At 37.3% G+C, this 19,779-nt stretch overlaps 1 protein-coding gene across 1 annotated transcript; it reads left to right on the plus strand.

The window, feature by feature from the left end:
- Positions 1-626: 626 nt before the first annotated feature.
- CAAP1 (caspase activity and apoptosis inhibitor 1) lies at positions 627-17,486 on the plus strand. Its single transcript, XM_064736249.1, has 6 exons — positions 627-783; positions 1,762-1,962; positions 3,488-3,572; positions 4,177-4,252; positions 11,897-11,970; positions 15,754-17,486. The coding sequence occupies exons 1-6, from the start codon at positions 652-654 to the stop codon at positions 16,095-16,097; spliced, it is 912 nt and encodes a 303-aa protein (XP_064592319.1). The 5' UTR covers positions 627-651; the 3' UTR covers positions 16,098-17,486.
- Positions 17,487-19,779: the final 2,293 nt, after the last annotated feature.

Consider the following 19,779-nt stretch of genomic DNA (forward strand, 5'->3'; position numbering starts at 1 on the left):
GGAAAAGGTCAGAATTAAACAGTAGCTACAGAGGATAGAACTGTGGAATCATCGTAAAATCATCCATGTTGGAAGAGAACTTTAAGTAATCATCAAGTCCACCATCCACCCAGCATTATCACTGTAACCACTGAAGCATTAAACCACACCACCAGCACCAGATCCACATGTCTTGCACACCTCCAGGGATGGTGACTCCACCATCAGGGACACCTATTCCAATGTGTGACCACCCTGATGGTGATAATCTTTTTCCTAATATCTAATCTGAATCTCCCATGTCTCAGATTGAGGCCATTTCCTCTTGTCCTCTCACTGCAGGCACAGCAGGAGACTCTCCTTTCAGCGAGTTTTAGAGAGCAATGGGGTCAGCCCTGAGCCTCCTCTTCTGGACACTAAACAACCCCAGCTCCTCGAAAGATGTGTTTTCCACATCTTCCACCTGTGTAAAGAGGTCCCGTGCCCACGCGTGGCTGCATTTTTACTGGGGCCTCGCTCTCCCCAAGCCATCCGCCCGTACATTCCCAGCGCCTCCATCTCGAGCCTCGGGCGCGGAGGCCGCGGCGCGGGGCCGGCAGGGGGCGCTGCGCGTGAGTCCCGGGCCGGAAGCGGCGCTGCCGCGGCGGCGTGCGGCGTGCGCGCGGCGCGGCCATGCCGGGCAGGAAGTCTTCCAAGGAGAAGAAGCGGCGCCGCTCGCGTTCCTGCTGCCCGGAGGGAGCCCCGGGACCGGACGGCAGCGACAGGAAGCGGCGGAGCACCGAGTCCAGCCACGGTGCCCTGGAGGTAGCGCGGGCGGAGTCGCGGGGTCTGGCCGGTGCCGTGCCGCCTCTGCCTTCCCGGGCGCGTCCGGGTCCCGCGTCCCGGCGGCAGAGGCCTGGCCGCGGTCCCTGCCGGGGCTGGTTGCGGGAAGGGCCGGGCTCAGTCGCGCTGGTCGGAGTGCAGCTGCAGGGAGGGCGGCGCGAAGACGGGCGGCCCAGGCACAGGCAGCGGCGGGGCCGGCCGAGCCCGGGCGCGCATCCCGGGGATGTCGGTCTGTGCTTCCCAGGTGTGAGGGGTGTGGCGTACGAGCTCGGGTAGCGCCCGTCGTGGTTCTCACACTTCTGGCCTTGCGAGTCTTCTCAAGGATGTGTTGGTGCAAAAATTGGTTGTGACATGCACGCCTAAGTGAATGCTAAGGCTGACAAAATATATTTCTGGCTGGTGATTTGGTTTTGGTTTTTTTTTTTTTTTTGTTTGGTTGGGTTTTGGTTTTGTTTGTTTTTTTTGTTTAATTAGTTTTTTTATTCTAGAGGTCCTCCGCTGATGTATGTAGGATGCATTTTCTAATCGGAAGCCCATTTTGATTCTGTGAAGACTCTGCCAGACAGGGGATTGTATGCCAATCTTAGCAGGGTAGCTGTAAATGATGAGCTTTATGATTTAAGTGCCCAGCTAATCAGATGGATTTCTTCTGCATTAAAGCAAGCCTTCATGTGTAAGCACCTGCTAAGTATTTGCAGATAGTATTTCCCAGTTAATATTTAGGAGTAATTTTCACTTCATGGAGGTTTACAAAATTTTTCCTAGCACAATAATGGTTTCAGTAATAAAATACGTAATTTCTGTAATGCAGTTACCTTGCAATATGAAACACTGGAATTTGAGAAGCCCACGTTAAGATGTACCTTGCGTTTATGAACGGAAAATTATTGCAAGCACAAGTGAAGCTGTAATTTTCTGTCTTCTATAACTCACTAGAAAATGTGCCTTCTTTGATTTTAGGAAACAAAATGCAATGTACTCTCTGGAGAAAAAGTGGAAGAAGCTGAACAAACCAGTGATATAGAAGAAGGAGGATTAGATCTCACTGTGTCACTCAAACCTGTCAGTTTCTACATTGGGGACAAAAAGGAAATGCTTCAACAGTGTTTCTGTGTCATAGGGGAGAAGAAACTACAGAAGATGCTGCCTGATACTTTAAAGGTACTGAAATACACTGACCATTTATATATTTACCATGATCTTGAATGCTTGTGTAACAAAAAATACTTATCTCTCAAGCCTAGTGCATTTGCATTTTAAAAACTGACTGAATATTTCTCAACTAAAGAAGTTTCTATGAAGTCAAGTACTCTTCTTAAGTAGTCTCCCAGTCATGTGTCTGGAAGTGAGACTTTTTAAAGATTTCCTGTTGTTATTCCAGGTTACTCCTTTTGCTACTGCTCAATCATTTCTAAACTTCAGGTTTAGCTTTAGACTGTCCCTCTGTACTAGTTAGTTAAATGCAAAAGGATTTTCGTGGTTATGAGGAGTAAATACAGTAATGTTGTTTACTAACTAATATGCTGATTTGTAAATAAAATACTGATTTCTGATTGTGGCAACTGATTTTCTTTGTATGGTATTAAAGCAATGTCTGAGATAAGAAAATAAAGCCCATTCTTCATAAACAGCTTCTGAAGCTGTAGCTCCTATGGACTAAAGGCGGAGTTTTACTGGCTTGGATCAAATGCTTTTTGACTCTTGTGAACTTTAAGTAGGACTTAAAATAAATTACGGTAGCAGCCTGTACAGAAGAAGAGGCTGCAAGTGAAATGTCATCTGTGTAATGCTTGTTGGTAGTTGTAAATTTTTTATCTCAAATTTTTATCTTAATGAGTTGTATTATTAATAATATAAGTGAGACTGGACTTCTTTTTAAACACATGGTAAATTGCACATAGGCTCATCCATTTCTCATCTCCGGCAGAAGAAGAAGTTGAGAGTCTGGAAGGAAAGACATTACTGAGTTTGTAGGGAAATGGCCTCATAGTATAGAACCAAACTTAAAATATGACTGAGGGTGTTACAACCTGTTTAGCAGCTCCTAATTTTGGTACTTGTATCAGAGGTATCAGAGCTCATTTGAAAATGGGAAATTCCCAAATGTCAGCAAGAGGTATGAGATTTGAAGGTGACTGGAATACCAGTAAAAACTGTGGCAATGTATGGTATGTACCAAGCATGAGAAATGAATCGCAGTTTACATGCTTGCTTTATTTTCAGTGTTGTGATATGCATCTGTTGGTGTGTTGTCAATAGGATTATTTTCTCCAGTTTTTGGACTTCCATTCAACAGTACCCTCTGATCTTTGCAAGCTTAATTACATAACCCAGCTTCCCCCTAGTGGTGCAGAACTAGGAATAACGAAGTCTACAATTGTTTGCTGTTCCATGCTTCACACATACGATCTGGTGTTTGTGGTGCTCAGTGTTGTAGCTGCAGTAAAGACTCCGAGCCATAGGTCAGGTAACTGATAGAGTGTATATTGCTTAATTTTTCAAATGAAACCCACACATATGCTATTTCTTGTCATAGCTGAAACACCTGGTTTTCTACTGCAGTTGCGTCAGTGCAGATCAGAATATGGGAGAGGCTTTATTCCAAGTTAAATCTTCATTACAACTTTAATTACTCTCTTCTCAGAAATTTTTAGTAGCTTGTGGTTTGTCTTATCTGTCTTCTTAGAACTGTTCCATGGATGAAATCAAAAGGCTTTGCATGGAGCAGTTGGAGCTGTTATCTGAAAAAAAACTGTTGAAGATACTTGAAGGTACGAATGAAACTTTTAGACTCCACTGTATACCAGAAAATAGTCTGCCTCAACCGAGTTTGCACTTATTTTAGCAACTTAAAAATATATATGTATATATACAGACACACACTAGTAAGTATATATTAATGTGTTCATAATTGCTCAGTTCCACCAAGACACACAATTCATGTACTTTGGTTAAGGAAATGACATTCCAGCTTTTCACAGCTTTATTAAACTTGCACGTGATATTTAAGGAATATAGAACTTATTTGTAAACATATTGCTGTCTTGTCAATGAAGAAAAGCTCTTCGAGTCTGAGTGCTCCAGAGTATTTTGCTGTTAATTCTGTACTTTATTTTTAGCACCCACAGTATTGTACTAATCAGAGTAGCTAATCAGATTTTTTGTAATCCAGTATAAATGTATGTGAAGCCAACAGAAGACTCCCAAATAAGGGTTTTGGTTTTGACTAAGTCTAATTTTAGAACTTCTGCTTTAACTGGGAAAAATCCTCTTCCACTGATTGCAATAGAGTTAATAATTAAAAGTAAACCTAAGTATGTAGTATTAATTATATCACTTTCCTAAATTTTCATGTTTGAAACTGTGTATATCTAGGCAAGATTGGAGCTGATTCTGATACTGACGAGGAGGCAGATGGAGGAGACAAGACTGGAGGTGATTCAGTCAGTCAGTGAGTAAAAGATAAAACACTTAATTTAAGGAGACTGAACAATTCAGAGATTTTTCATGAGAAATTATCAAATATATAATTGAAAGACGCAGTTGTTATATCCTTAATTAATTACTCTAGTTAAATGACAATGAGGTGTGGCTACTAGCAAGCCCTAAAGTTACAGACATGATGTTGTCACTTTGTGACTTTAAGTGTGTCTTGAGCACATAACTGGGCTCATAGTGGCATAGCACCTCTCAGCTGGGTTGTGGTAATTAAATTTTCGTACTTGTGTCCTGCAACAGAAGTGGTGTGATTTTGGTTGTCTTTGTGTGAGCTAAAGTAGTAAACCCCTCCCACTTAGGTCAGTGAATTGTGTAAGTGTACTTTCAGGTCAACTGAGATTTATCCCTTGTCTTTCAACTTTTCATTCTGGTCCTTCATTCCTGCCGCAATTGAAGCAGCACTGGCACTCACCTGTTCAATGCACTCTGTATCAGGAGTGCTGCAGAATCTAGAGTTTCAAGAACAGAGGCTTTTTGTCTCTTGCTCTTACCTTGGCATCAGGCAGTTTTGTAAAAGACAGCATTTAATCTTAAAATGCTTCTCTGTTTTTTAAAGACCATTTCTTTGTCAGGAGTTCACCTGTTTGATAGTTTCCCTTCACTACTTTAGGGAAGGGAAAAGGAAAGTTACTAGTTATCATGCACAATGCATCAAATTTAGTGAGACTAACTTGTTTCTAGAAGACTAATAAGCTTTTCTGTTTTCAACACTGACCTGATTACAGCTGGTCCACAGATTCAGGACACACTTAATAAACCTCTGAGACACTACAAGACAATGCACCAGAGATGGGTGGATTAAAGTAACCTCCTAGCTACTGGTTTGGTTAGTTTATGTAAACCTCCTAAATAAGAACAAATGGATGAGAAAGGTAGTAACACTAATTCAGCTTTCACATTCTGGTCAGTATTTTTCTTTAGCAGAGACCTAATTTCTGATCCTGTCTTTGATTCAAAACAAACTATGAAGTTATCGCATAATTTTCTTTGATGACTTCTCATCATACAAATATACTAGAAAATGGAGTGGATACAAAGTTAGTTTTCATTCTTTTCCTTGTGATACAGTTTGAATACCCTTTGACACTGTTTCTTGTAAGGTTCCATTTGGAGCCTATTGTTAATGTATCCTGCTGTGCTGTTTGTTGCCTATGTGTTCTGTGAACAGGGTCATCATTAAAAACTAGTTTTCTTATTTTGGACATTGCCCTCTGCTGGCTGTTTGGAAAAAGAGATAGAAAAATTAAAAAACTACTAAATATACTAAAATTTGGGTTTCTTTATGTAGTGTAGTGGTCTCTATGTGGAATAGTCTCTGTAAAGTGATTGATAATTTGCCAGTGAAGTTCTAAATAGAATGAGAAGACAGACTTGCTGGCTAAATAAGCCATAAAAAATACCCAAATTTTTTGATTCCCCGAGATATTATGTGTTGTTTTGGGTTTTTGTTTAAGGTCTAACTCACAAGCTATTTACTATTGCAAAATATGTTAAGTGTTCTTTATCTCCAAGATGTATGGCAGGAGTAGTGCTGCTGGATTTCAGTAAGGTTGTTCTGTGTCTTCAAGATGTTTCAAAGCTAGTGTTGAGACATGTATTTATGATCCTTTGATATAGTAGACTGTGTAAATTCTTTCTTATATGGAAATTATTTGAGCTGGTAAAAATCTAAAAAGAGGAAATTAATGAATAAAACTATCAATTAAGAAAAATCAGAATTTACCATTTTTTAGCTAGTGGATATCAAAGACACTTACCCTTTTTTCCCATGCCAGTTAGGAAGGTTTCAGTAACTGACAGAAAATCAAGAAATTGTTTTTCAAAAAGGTAAAAGAAACTGAGAGATGTTGTTCATAGTTGTAGAGCAAATTGCTTCCTGTGACAAACAGTGGTTGAGGTGCCCCTTGTTCTTGTATCTGTATCCTGATAGTTTAGGGTTTCAGACCCCTCCATGCTGGGCAGGCAAGTTTTAGGAATTGGGGATTTTCTTCTCCCTTTCAAAAATAGCATTCTGCATCAGTGGGTGCTTTCTGAGAACCTTGGCTCCACGGTTCAGCTGTGTGGTAGCATTAACAAAAAGAAAGCGAAACAGAAAAGCTGTTTGGATGATAGAAAAATAAAGGGATAGGAGAAAATGAGAAGAATTAAGGTTTTATGGTAATCATGAAGTTCAGTGCTCAGTAAGTAGACCAATACGATGCTTTTACAACAGTAAACAGTCACAAGCACTTTTAACTAAGTAGTCTAATCTTTGGGCCTTGGGTCAGCTTCTTTATAACCAGTGTGTAAATAATTATAAATGCAAGTTTTCAAAACTTCAGAAAACTGTGTTTCAACAAGTTAGCCACTACAGAGGCTTAAGGTGCCAATGTGAAAGAATATTGAAAACTGCATTTCTAAGACAAGCAAGCATTGTTTGTAATCATTAATTATATTTCTAATCTGGATTTAAGTAGGCAAGTTTGTTTGCCCTGGGAATAGAAAGGACTTCTCATAACAAAAAAGGCATTTTCTCTATTTATATAATCACTCTTAGTTCTTCCTAGGTTATCTTCTTTGCATATGGCTTTCATGTAAATGACTTCTTTTTCCTGCATTCTATTATACCTTATTTGTTTAAAGTCTGACTTGTATTAGTTTTTACATTCAAATGTGAATGTGGAAAGGGAAAAAGTGAGTAGCAAGTTGTACTCTCATCAAAAGTGTTTTTTTAACTGATTGGAAACACCCCTTTGTTTCTTTTGTTATTGTCCTTTGAAAAACATAAATTCAACAAATGTACCTTTAGCCATCTGCATATATCAACTGAAATTCAGAAAGCTTGAATCAATACATCTAGAGAAATTTGAAATGAAATAAGCAAATTACTCTTAGCCTCAAGGGCTGTTTCCTGTCTGTAGCAGCTAAAAGTAGCAGGAATTTAGGGAAGTTTCTCTAGTTACAGGAAATTTGCACAATTCAGATCTTTCTGTGAAGCTTTCAGATGGTATTGCATCTTATTGTAAATTGGATCTTCTGTTTTTTGTTTTTGCACATATCCTCATTCTGTTACTAGAAGTGGAAATCCTGAGGCTTTTCATGAATTTCAACTATGTAAATGCTTCACATGCCTACATTAGCATGTAAAACATTTACTCATTTATTTTATCACCAGCTTACTCTGTGTGAAGCATTAGAAATCCTGCAATAACCATGCAGAAGAATTGAAGAAGCAGGGCCTATATTTGCCAGTAACTGGAACATGCTGTTGCAATAGATAAATTTTGTTATTTGTCAGCTCTGTGTAGGTTTTTGAATATGCAGTTCTCAGATTTTTCTTGCATTTCTGTGTTACTGTCTGAAATTGAATACTGTTAAAACAAGAGAATTACTGTATATAAAGCTTCCAGCTAAACATCAGATATTTAATTGACAGGAGTCAGATGTCTTGGAAAAACCAAGTAGGTATTCTTCATCTTGTTCAAGAAGTGTTAGCATGTTTTTGAGCTGTTTCTTTTCTTTTACCTGAATTGATTCTTCAAATATCATTCAGCAGAACAAGTGAAAGTAAGTTACATGCTGTGTTAGTAAAACATTAAAAGAACAAACATTCTAGTGTCATTATAATGATCAGTGTTTATATGGGTCTGAGTAAATGATCTTCTGCCTTCAAAATCATATTGGGCTTATTTTTTTCCCCGAGTGAAAAGTTGCAGTTTAATATTTGCTCTTTCAAGAATTTATAGGCGTTTTACTACTTTGCAGTCATAAGTGCAATTTGCTTGTTTTCTTTTGGAAAGGTTAGCAGATAAAACTTTTGTCTTGTTTTGATGTGTTGTGCTCCTGGTTGCTGCGTGTTCACAAGCAAGCAATTACCACCTGATATTTACCCCTGTAAGACAATTTGTTTATTTTCAGCATTTGGAATCTCTGTAACTACCAGCTACATGAGTCACTGAACAGATACATCAGCATTTGGCTACTTTGCTCCACTGCCTTCTGTTGTTGTGATGTCCTCAAACATCACCTGTAACAGGACTGATGGACTTTGCATAGCTCATTAAACTATTTGATTAACACCTGTCTTTTGAGATACCTTTCTTCAGAAGCACTATTTCGTAAGAATTGTTTTCCCTTTTGTTTTTTTAACTTGGTACTTAATGCTTGTTAATTATTTTGGTTCTCATTTGTCATTGAAAACTATCCTTGGAACAAAAATTTGCAGGAATCTTTCAAGGGCTTGGGACTTCTAGAAATGGTTTTTAGGCCTGGAGCTGAGTGCAAAGGTAAATTTTAATTCCAGAAGGTGCATCACGTCAAAAATAACAGAGGTCCCGATCTCAAGTCTCGCTGGAGATTTAGGTGAATAATACTTTTCCTTCTGGTCTCCAACCCCAGTGACCACTGCAACCTGGTATCCCTGCCACCAGTATTGGAGAGCTACTGTGAATCCTTAGCCATCTGCTCCTCTGCCAGTACTCCTTTTCCTAACCTTTGCTGTGTTTTTACCCCACTTTGCAAAGTCTACTGGAATTGGGTACCCAATCACTTTCACACCCAGATGCTTTGAGAGCTGTGCAAATTCCTGTAGCAAATTTTGTACAGAAACCATTTGTGTAGCCCAGTTAGGGATTACACTATTGTGGCACATGACAACATGAAATGCATGCTCTACATAAAGTAAGGTAAATTTAGATTTACAACATTTGTTTCCAGCAAATTGTAGTGTAGTTAGCTTCTTTCTGCTGAAAATATCATACTGTGAAAATGTTGTTCTGTTTAAAATAATAAATTAAAAGTGCTGAGTTTATTGCTTGGAAGATTGACTTTGAACTTAACTGTCATCTTGAGGGAGAAATATAAAGGCTGGCAAAAGGGAGACACTCTAAATTACTATTGTCACTTACCAGCACAGCATGATAAAAGAGAGTATTAAGTGTTTATAAGGTCCCTTAATTTTAGAATAACCTATCTTCTGCTCCCATTGTTTGGAGACCCCCCCTTTCTTACGTGTATACCACACTAGAAATAATTAGGGAAAAATATTTTTCACTAGCAAACACATAAAACAAGGCTAACAAGTTAAAAGCCAAAGTGAACAATGAACTTAAAATGCATTTGTTGGGCCAGTAGATGGTGCAAAATGCTTGCCTACAAAGCAAAGTCATGAAGGTTCAGCAGCAATGCAGTCCAATCCAGTCAATTCTGAGAGAGTAAAACATGCTCTAAAAGTACTCCCATGTCATAAAAATTCTTTTGCTGACAGTAGGTAGTCTCTAAAGGAATATGAGTTTGCTGTAATTATTGTTAAAGTCAAAGCATCAGGAAGAAACTTTGCAAGTTTCAGTGTGTGGTTTCTTTTAAAGTTGGTAATTTCTTTTAATACGGTTGTTAAAATGATTGTGGATAATTTCACAGCCAATGTTTGAACTATAGTGGTCACTTTGTTTTCTCTGAAAGAGATGATTACAGTTCCTCATCAGACATTAAGGTGATACCAGAGTTCTGAAATCTACTGTCTGAATACTACTGGTGCAAGATCAGGCTTTTAAGAGTGACACTTTGCTGTCCACTTTGCGAACATGACTACTGAGTTCTGAATGGTGAAGTATGTATGTGAAAGAGGATTAGACAGGAGCAGCCAAAGCTGCTTCTGCTCTTAGTGATTATCAGGGTATATTACAACCTAATTTTGGTCAAGAGTTAAGTAAGAGTTAACTAACTAGATACAGCAAATTGTTAGGAGTTGCTCAAAAACAAAAAGCCAAAAACCAAGTGGTTCCATCCACATCTGCCAACCAGTAGCTGGTCTGAAATCCACATCTCTCCCTGGTTGCTGGCACAGAAGCCCACAAGGTTTGTATCCTTGTTGCTGTTGCTGCTCAGACTTCCATGTGCATGCAGGCCTCTCTGATGGCAGGTGTAGGCCTGTGATTGTCCCTGGTAGCTGAAGCTGTTCATCTCTGGGGTATCTAGTGCTCTATTATCGTCCCAAAATTTGCCTACTTGCAGAACCTACTCTGCTTTTGGAATTTTGCCTTTGATTTTACAGTCTGTTTCATACCTTAATCCCAGATCTTGCATCCTGCTTCTTGTCTAGACTAGCTTGAGGTTTACTAGTGAATTACAAGCATCTACTTACAGCTGCATGACACTGAAAATCCTGGAGAAGGTGTATATTTTTCATTCTGTCTGATTTCTGGCAGCACCGTCCTTTAGGCCCATCTGATTTGTGGTCCTCTTTGCAGTTGTTGGTTGCAGTTGCCTACACGTGTGTAGGCATATTGTGATTATTCTCATCTCATTTGGAAAAGGAGTTAGTGTAGCCATGTGGCTCAGTAAATAAGCAGAACAGACTGGTGTTCACATCCATGGTTTGCTAGGCAAGTGTATTGACCTGTTTATTGTCCTTAATGAGTTATTGATGATACTTTACACAGTTATGTTCCAATGGCTAAAAAAAGTAGGGGAAAAAAGGAGAGTTTGTTGATGTAGCCTTTGCTGCTTCATTAAAGGAAATAGAAATGAAATTAACTGCCTCTCCTCTCAGACTGTGATTTCTAGAAATACTGTGGTGTTCCTCCTCCTGATAAAACCATTGGGCATATGGAAAGAAACACAACTTGTAAAGCACAAGGAAAATAGATCTGTGTTCACTTTCAGGAAAGCCCTAAAGGCCATTATTGAGAAACAAGTTGTTAGTCATTATATTTACATCTGTGACACCAGAATACTGCTTCTTTTTTATACAGTTGTTAAGTTCCCATGGCCAGGAGAGCTGCATTGATTCTGTATTAATACAGATGAAGCCAATGATACACTAACTCCAGTTTAGAAATTTGGCAATTCTGTTGTCAAAATGCTCACTGGATGTGGCAGTTGAACTTTTCCTGTGATTCTGGATTGTTCTACCTGTATCCTTCCTGAATGTTTTCACAATTTGTGTAACTAGTATGAGTGAAGTACATGAAGGACATTAACCTTTCACTGAAATGTCTCTTCTTTACACTTGTGTAAGAGTTGCAGCCCTACACATCAAGGGTAGAAGTCTTGAGGTAGGAGAAATAGAGAAATGTGAGTACTGAATACACTGTAATAGCTAAGTTGTAAATACTTCTGTTTTAAAAGCTATCCCTTTGTGAAACAAGAAGATTCTGGTTTAGGTGAGGTTAGTGATGGTCTGATGATAATTTCATTAAAGTAATTTTTTACTCTCAAAATAAGACAGTAAATAGTATTTGAGTGCAGCAGAAATTATCATTTTTCCAAACAATCAAATTATGTGACAATTTATTTTGAGTTTTACAGAAAAGCTCCTAATATGAGGAGCTTTTCCCTTATAACTGCTCAGCTGTGGTTGCTCAGTTACAGCCATTGAGGATTGTTACTCTAAAAGGCAAGGATGCAGTGGAAATAATTGCTTTATTCTTGTGTATCACAAGGCAAAACAAAAAAAGTTTATTTTCAAGTGCTTACATTAGCTCTCTGTACTTCTTCTGTCCTTATTCCTACTGTAGCTGGCTTATTGGCCTACCCCCTGATAATTTTTTAGTTTCTAAAAAATGTTCTGTTAAATTTTAAATTATGGTGATTAAAATGTGTTCTTAATTGTTTCCAGACAGGACAACAGTATAGACTCAACTTCTTCTCTGAGAGAAGACAGCAAGCTGGAAGGTCAGGAGTCAAAGCAAGGTATGTTGTAGAGACAGCTGAAATTTTGTGTTCTTGGTGTTGGGCAGTGACTTATTCCAGGTAGCTGACTGCTCTCTTGTGAACAGAGAATGAACATACATTGGGAGAGAGTATTTCGTTTTGTGTACTTTCTCTTCTTAAATGCAAAAACATAGCTTGTGAGACATTCAAGTACTACAGTGATTGGCAGGATAGAAAATGCAAAGGCTCAGAAGTTACTGGTGCACATTTGTACTTTTTACACAAGAAAACGGTACTTTTAGCCTGCAGTAGTATTTATTTTATTCCAGTCATTAAATCAGCACATATAACAATTGCCAATATTAGTTTGTGCATGAAGCACTAGAACTAGAGGTGTTTCTGTCTCAGTCTGTTTATTTTCATTTTGACTGACTCTAAGCAGAAAGATCAGAAATAGCTTTTCCAGTCAAAGAATGCTGAAAATTCTTCTAAGCTACATTTCTTTTCTGCAAAATCTAACTTTATTTGCTTCTTGCAGCTACTATTTCACAATTCAGAATGTTGTCTAAAAGATGTGTCTTGGAATGACTTTTGAAATGTGTTTCTTTTTTGAATTAGTTAGTGAGAAGAGTCAAATGGAAAAGAGTCATACATAATAAAAGCACCAAAACTCTTAGGTGTGAGTTGCTATGACTGTGGATAATCATTTAAATGTTGCTTCTTGTACTATTGGAGGAACCTTAGAACTGACAGATTTCCTGCAGATTTCTTCCGCTTCTGTGTTATCGAAAGGAATTGATGGTTACTGCAAATGATATCATTGGTTTTTTTATGACTTAATCAACCAGAGCATCATGATTGCTTTGGGCTAAAACAGTGACTCCTCTCAAGATGTTAGCTTTTAAGAACTTTTGAGAACATTGTATAGATTAGAAAGTGTAACTCCAGTCATTCTCTCCACTTTTGCTTATTCTCTCATTCTCTCTTCTTTTTCCCACAGCCTGAGAAGCTGTGGGAAAAAGAAGGGAGAATGAGAGAATAAGCAAAAGTGGATAAAATTAAAATTTAAAAATGAAATTAAGTGTGCTGAAATTAATTTTGCAACTGTAGATGAAGAAAAAAAGTAAAAGTTACCAAAATGAAAAAAATGATGAGAAATGCCAGCCATGATCCTTATTACTGTAAAAACACAGAAGCAAAAGAGGGAAGTAAAGCCTTTTAGCTCATTATACATCTGCAGGCCAAAAAGCCTGAATGAACCCTGAATTCCACAGTTTTGAAGGTTCCAATTTCTAAATAGAACCCAAAGTTGTTCTGCCCAGCTTCTCTGGGATAGACATGAATGACTTAATATTTTGTTCCTTCTTAATGTGACAATTGATTCCAAAAGGAATCCTATGATGGGCTGACTCAGTAGGCACCTACCAACCCCTGAACTGTTCGTCCCCCAGTGGGATAAAGGTGACAGTCAGCAAAACAAAATGAGGACAACTTATGAGTCAATATAAAGACTCTTCAGTAAGTGAAGCAAGAGCTGTACGTTGAAGCAAAGCAAAAACCAGAGACTTAGTTACAAGCTCCCATTGGCAGCCAGATTTTTAGCCACTTCCTGGAAAGCAGAGACTCAGCATGCATGACAGTTACTTCAGAAGATGTCAGTGCTGTATGGTGGAGCATGTCCCTTAGGTCAGTTTGGCTCAGCTGTCCAGGCTCTGCATCCTCCCAGCCTCCCAGTGTACTCTCTGTGGGGTCAGAGTGAGAAACAGAGAAAGCCCTGAGGCTGTTCAAGCACTCTTCAGCAGTAGCCAAACTCATGTGTTATCAACATGCTTCAGAAACAAATCCGAAAGCAGCATCATGCACTCTGCTGTGAAGAAAATGAACTCCATCCCAGCCAGACTCTGTGCAGGTCAGTTTGACTTTGGCAGTATATTAGGATGGTCAGGCTCAGATGTTAAGTTTCAGGCTTTGAACTGTGATCCACTAATACAGCTGATTTTTTGATCCATGGGAATACTCCGAGGCTGGCCAGCATGTTAGGTAAACACTGACTGATACTGTGAAGAAAGACAGTTTCTTAATCCTGTTGTTTCCCATTCTGATCTTTCGCACACATTGTGGCTTGCAAGGTAAAGTTAAAAAGATACTGTTCAAACATGACTAAATGGTATGGGAAGTAGGGGAAACTGCATATGAAAATGAAATATTAATCTTGAAGTTACTGTCACAGTAGGAACAAGCCAAGACTACTTAGGATCAAAGAAGACCTTGATATGTTCATCTCATTTCAATACACACTGCTGTGAGGAGAATTTTTGGAGCCTTGTTTAATATTTAGGTTTTCAAATTTTATTATTTCAAAATTGTGATTTATCTTGCTTTAAAAAAAGATGAAAAGTGGTCTGTAAACTTCTTTTGTATGTCTTAACATATATTTTCATTTTGGAATTTTTGAGGTGCCACATACCTTAGCTGTGTGAGTGCATTCTCAGGGTGAGTGTGCAGAATTCTTAAATCTGAACTTAAATGCTGTGATGATCACAGCCTGATAGAGAGTGACCATGAGTGAGTAACTGAAATGTGTCCTATAATACAAAAAATTTTCAATGCTGAATCAACAAAACCCTAATGTTTTAAAATATTGCTATTGTTCATAAAAAAATTCTGAGCTGTTTTGATCTTCCTTTCCTCCCTCCTTTTATTTTTTTAAGTAGAGAAATTGCATTTATAACTTTTGAAGTAGTCAGTATTGATTTTTTTTCCCACACCCTCAGGATGGGAGGAATGTTGTAAACACGAAGAAAAATAAATCTTCCCAAGGTTTTTGAGCACAATATCATGTATTTTCATTATTAATACCAAGTACCATAAAACATTTTAAATGTTTAAAAAAAATATAACATTTTTCTAAAGCCGTTTTTTCCCTGTGCAAGTGGTAAAAATGGTATTACCAAAAGTAGTAATTTAATAATAAAAACTTAAAAGTAATAACTCAATTATAAAGTCTGTGTAATCAGTAACTTAATTATCATCTGACTACACATTATTCATTTTAAGCTGGAACCAGTCTTGCTCTTAATTTCCACATTTACAAAAGCTGTTGAAAGAGTGTGAACTTCGGAGGCCAGTGTGTCAAAAGCAAGTCTTGCTGCAGCCAAACTGGGAGAATGGTTAGTTAGGTTCTGTTAGAGCTTTGCTTTTATTTTACTGAGCTGCCTCTTTTCATTATGTTTTTAAAAATACACTCCAACTTTCAGCCACAATTAAAACTCTTAAGTCTTAAATTTAGCCATGTTTTTATATGGAGTTAAATACATCTGGAGGACTAATGATAAATTCTGAGTAGTTGCACTATGAGTTTCTATTAATTTTTAGTCTTGTGTCTCACTAAAATCCCATGCCTCTTAAAATACATAACATAGTTGAGTGTAATTTTTGAAGTTGCAATCTGAAAATTAGGTTTTTTTAAGAGATAAACGAAAATCAGTTTTGCACTGCAGAAGTTTTCTTTAGTATAAAATTTTTTGACAGTTTAATTAGAAAAATAGGTAATGTAACTTCACAGGAGAGAATAAATTTTTCTGCTATTGCTGCATTGCTATACTGCATATTCTTTTATAATGCATAAAGATGCAATAAAACTTGTATAAATTACCTTTGAAAGTTGAAGGAGACAAAGGAGTTGATTATCATATAGCTTTTTTTCTAGATTTTTTCCACTCTCTTAATTTGCAAAGTAACACTTTAAGCAGAAGTGATTTTGTAGTTTGAGGTAAAAGAATTCTGTTAAGCAACTCTGTGATTGTTATGTTTGTGTTACAGGCAAGGGAGAAGATAGTGATGTCCTCAGCATAAATGCAGATGCATATGATAGTGACATAGAAGGCCCATGCAATGAAGAGGATGGTCCAGATGTGCAAGAGAGCACTGTCAGAAGTGGAGCTGGCCAGATAGATGACCTTCAGAAGGACATTGAGAAGAGTGTGAATGAGATTCTGGGGTTGGCCGAGTCCAGCCCAAAGGAGCCCAAAGCAGCAGCCTTAGCTGTTCCTCCATCAGAAGATGTTCAGCCATCAGCACAACAGCTGGAGCTTCTGGAACTTGAGATGAGGGCCAGAGCTATTAAGGCTCTGATGAAAGCTGGTGATGTAAAGAAACATCCATGAGACTATTCAGATTTCATTTTCACTATTTGTTTCGAAAAAGGTGATGTCTGTTCTCTTCAGTGCTATGTTTGGGTTGGGTGTGACATTCCTCGTTCAGACTGTATTGTGTATCCTGACCTGTGGTTCAGTGGTTTTGTTGCCTTTAGTGTGCTGCTTCCATGACATTCACAAACAGTGGTTGATGCTTCCCTGAGATGAGGTGTCCTTGGGCTGGGTCACTTCCTCAGGGAATCACACCACATATGGAGCTGTGCCAGGTATCTGGTGCCTTCCAGAAAGGTTGTTGTAGAAACATGGAATCATTGAATGGTTACGGTAGGAAGAGATTTGAGACTGCTTAATTCTTTTTGGGGCCCATCTCATCATAATGTAGGTACTCTAATTACAATGTGATGCTTTGTGTAAAAGTATTCTCAGTTTTTAAAATTTTAATTCCTAAAGGGAAGGATTTTTACCTTTCAAATAAACAGTCGAACATGTTATTTTCAGAGTTATGAAAGTGCCTGAAAGAGACAGAGCGGAGATTATTACACTGCCATGTAGTTTTTGTCACTTTTCTCCACTCTTATCTTTTGTATTATAACTGAAGAAAACACAGAGTTTCTTCCTAACTGGAAAGCTTTCCTTTTGAATATTTGGCATAATATTTAATAAATCAAACAGTTCAGAAGACCTTGAGCTTTTAACATTCAATTGATGTAGTTATTTCATGTCCCCTGAAAGTAGGAAAATCCACCTAATTTCAGTATGCTTTATTAGAAAAGGCATTTAATTTATTTATAAGATTAAAAATATAAATTCTATTTTTATCCATTTCAAGGTATTCCTTTATAAATAAATTGAATTTCAGAATTAATTTTCATGCTATAATGTCTTACAACAATTATTTTAATTATTTTACAACTAGTGCTTGTTAAAATATTTGTGTGTTTGTTTACACATGCAGACATCAATTCTTTTTCTTTAAAGGTATGAAGTTTACAACTGTACTGTTTGTTAAGTAAAATAATGTATTATGTATTTTTGTTCATGAGTTTTCCTTGGTTGTTACTTAGAAAGCCAGTTACATGCTTTGCAACAGAAGTTGACATAATTTCCCCTAGTATTGTGTAATATTACTGCAAACTTAAGTCTATTGAGATATTATGTCTTGAATTCTTTTAAGGTTTATAATTTTCTTTATATTCTTTCATTTTATCCCTTTTCTTCCTTCTCTTTATTCCCTTTTTTTTTTTACCAGTTTCTTTTTAAATCCCTTTCTGTAGCAAGCTTCTTGTATATTTCTTAAGTATGATTGATTTCCTCTACAACCAACATTATTGTAAAATGTTAGTGCAGTGTAAATTTGATAATAAACTAAAACCTTCATTAAATACAGTTGATAAAATTACAGTGTGCTTCTACTAAGTGATGTCAGTGACCTTGGTAAAGTGCACCTGACTCTAGTGTTATCCACATCGTCAGCATTTTTTCTATTATTTTGTAGCAAATGGAGATTGTAAGTGAAAATATGTACACACAATTCAAAAGGTAACTTTACTGTCTCAAAATCTGTGGGTGTTGTCTTTGGTCAATTCCACTTAGGTGTTTGGTGAACTTGTGTTTTATTTGAGTCTGGAGAAACTAAAGAAGTAATCAGAGAAGGACAGGTGGCAAAACTTAGATGTGCTGTCTTCTCTTTTACAAAGTCATAGACTGGTGGAGCTGTGTTGGATTTCAAAGATACATTTCGGTGCTGCTGTACTTAGGTCATTAAGGCACCAAGTACCTCACCTTGCCTGCTGTGCAAGTGCAAATCTTGCTTGCAAGGGCATTTCCTGCATCACCAGAAGAAGCCACATATATGAAGTTTATTCAGTGATGTTGGAAAACAACACATTTCAGTTGTTTAGCAACACAAAAATACTGGTGGAAGTAATGATAAACTAGAATATAATTGCCTTCTACTGACTACTTTATGGAGGTGTATGGTATTTATTATTTTTCTACTGCTTTCCCAGGTCACCCTTAAAAGTTTTGTTACATAGCACATTGAAAGGGTGTTATTTCAAGCTACACTACATGTTAAAGTTAGCTAATGCTAACTTTAACATGTAGTGTGACAGAGATGAAACAGGTTTACTATGCATATGGCAGAGAAGGTTTGTAATTGCAGCCTAATTAAATTCAGAATTAAAAGATGAGAAGTATTCCAAGAAAATTCAATTAAGCTGTTTACAAAAAATAAAAAAAAAATCATGTGAAATACTTAATGTGATTGGTTGCACAAGTGCTAATTCATTTTTAGGATATTGTACTGTTGCTGCTTAGGTTAAAAACAGATCAGCTAAATTACATGTGTTCTTGCATTGATTTGTATCACTGAAGAGATAAAAAAATCCAGTGTATTTAAAATATTTATTATACAGCTGTTTTGTTTTTCACTTTTAAATATCTCTGTGATCTTTACTTGAAAAATAAATTTATTATTTCATTTGGAAGGAGAGGCAATTTGTATGTAAAATATATTGAATTATTTATGAAATGTTAAAATAGTGTTACTGGGTTTTGATCAACCATTTTGTCAGGACACAGTTATTAAACACTGAGTGTTGGCCAGCCTGAAAAAGATCTTTTGAGGAGGAGGAGGGTTAACTGTGTACTAGATGAATAAAAAGATTAATGATTCTCCCACAGAGAGTCAAAAGTATTTATCTCTGGAGGCTTTGCTGTTACGGTGATTTCATAGAGAACAATAAATAGATTTCTAGTTGCGAGTTTTGAGAAGCAAATCCCAAATATTTCCACAGCATAGAATTAGTTCCCCTTGTAATACACTTTTCAATATAGTATTTCCTCTCAAAAGTATTTTGTCCAAGAGACTTTATTTTAAGATATGTTATAAAAATGTTCTTTGCTGTTTGAAATTAGTGTAATTGTTGATTGTAGTAAATGAAATTTTGATCACTGGTAACGACAGGTTGTTTCTAAGTGTATTTGAAAAAACAGGGAGTCAGATAATCTGTGTAGGTGATATAAGATGCTGCTGTTCCAGCCAGGTACTGTTGAGATGCCAGATGAAACATGAGCAGTTCAGCGCTGCAGTGAGTCTTGCCAGAGGAGTCAGCTGTGTAGCACTTTACTCGGGCCTGTCTGTATTTAAAGGAGCACAGTTTCAAAAGCAGCAGCCACCTCAGGGAAACCTTGCAGTGGGACAAAATGTACAGAGTTACAGCTTTAAAGCTGGTAAATGGTTGCTTGGTTGTCACTATTATTTTTTAAATAATGTTTACAAAAGCAGTTGCTGTAACTAAAGTTGCTTTTTTTTCTCTTCTGTGTCTAAAGCATTCTCTAAAAACATCAGCTGAAGAAAGACTTTGTGTGCATGAGTGCATAGTAAGTTTTTATATGGCATTTTATGCACTTATCTTAAAATTATAAACACTGATTTAGCTTTATGAGATCACTGACGCCAGTAAATATGCCCTTTTCATAGAAGATAATTGAAGATTAATTGTGAAATAAGCCCTTTAGTCAGGAAAGGAGATGCGGTGGTTAATTGATCCAGAAATATAAGAACAGCATAATTTTAGGAGCATAGGCACTAAATTAAAAACTGATTATAAAGTCCTGCAATTTAGTTCCAGTAGTATAAACATTCATGTTTATTGCTAAGTCAATCTGCAACATACAGAGAGAAGAA

This window comes from Zonotrichia leucophrys, chromosome Z (assembly GCF_028769735.1).
Source record: "Zonotrichia leucophrys gambelii isolate GWCS_2022_RI chromosome Z, RI_Zleu_2.0, whole genome shotgun sequence".
In the NCBI taxonomy this organism is placed as follows: domain Eukaryota; kingdom Metazoa; phylum Chordata; class Aves; order Passeriformes; family Passerellidae; genus Zonotrichia; species Zonotrichia leucophrys.

Bases quoted from the DNA above. Each gene is read 5' to 3' on its own strand.
- CAAP1 (XM_064736249.1), top strand. From the start codon at position 652: ATGCCGGGCAGGAAGTCTTCCAAGGAGAAGAAGCGGCGCCGCTCGCGT. The intron at 784-1,761 runs GTAGCGCGGGCG...CTTTGATTTTAG, and splicing joins CCAGCCACGGTGCCCTGGAG to GAAACAAAATGCAATGTACT. The intron at 4,253-11,896 runs GTGAGTAAAAGA...AATTGTTTCCAG, and splicing joins GGAGGTGATTCAGTCAGTCA to ACAGGACAACAGTATAGACT.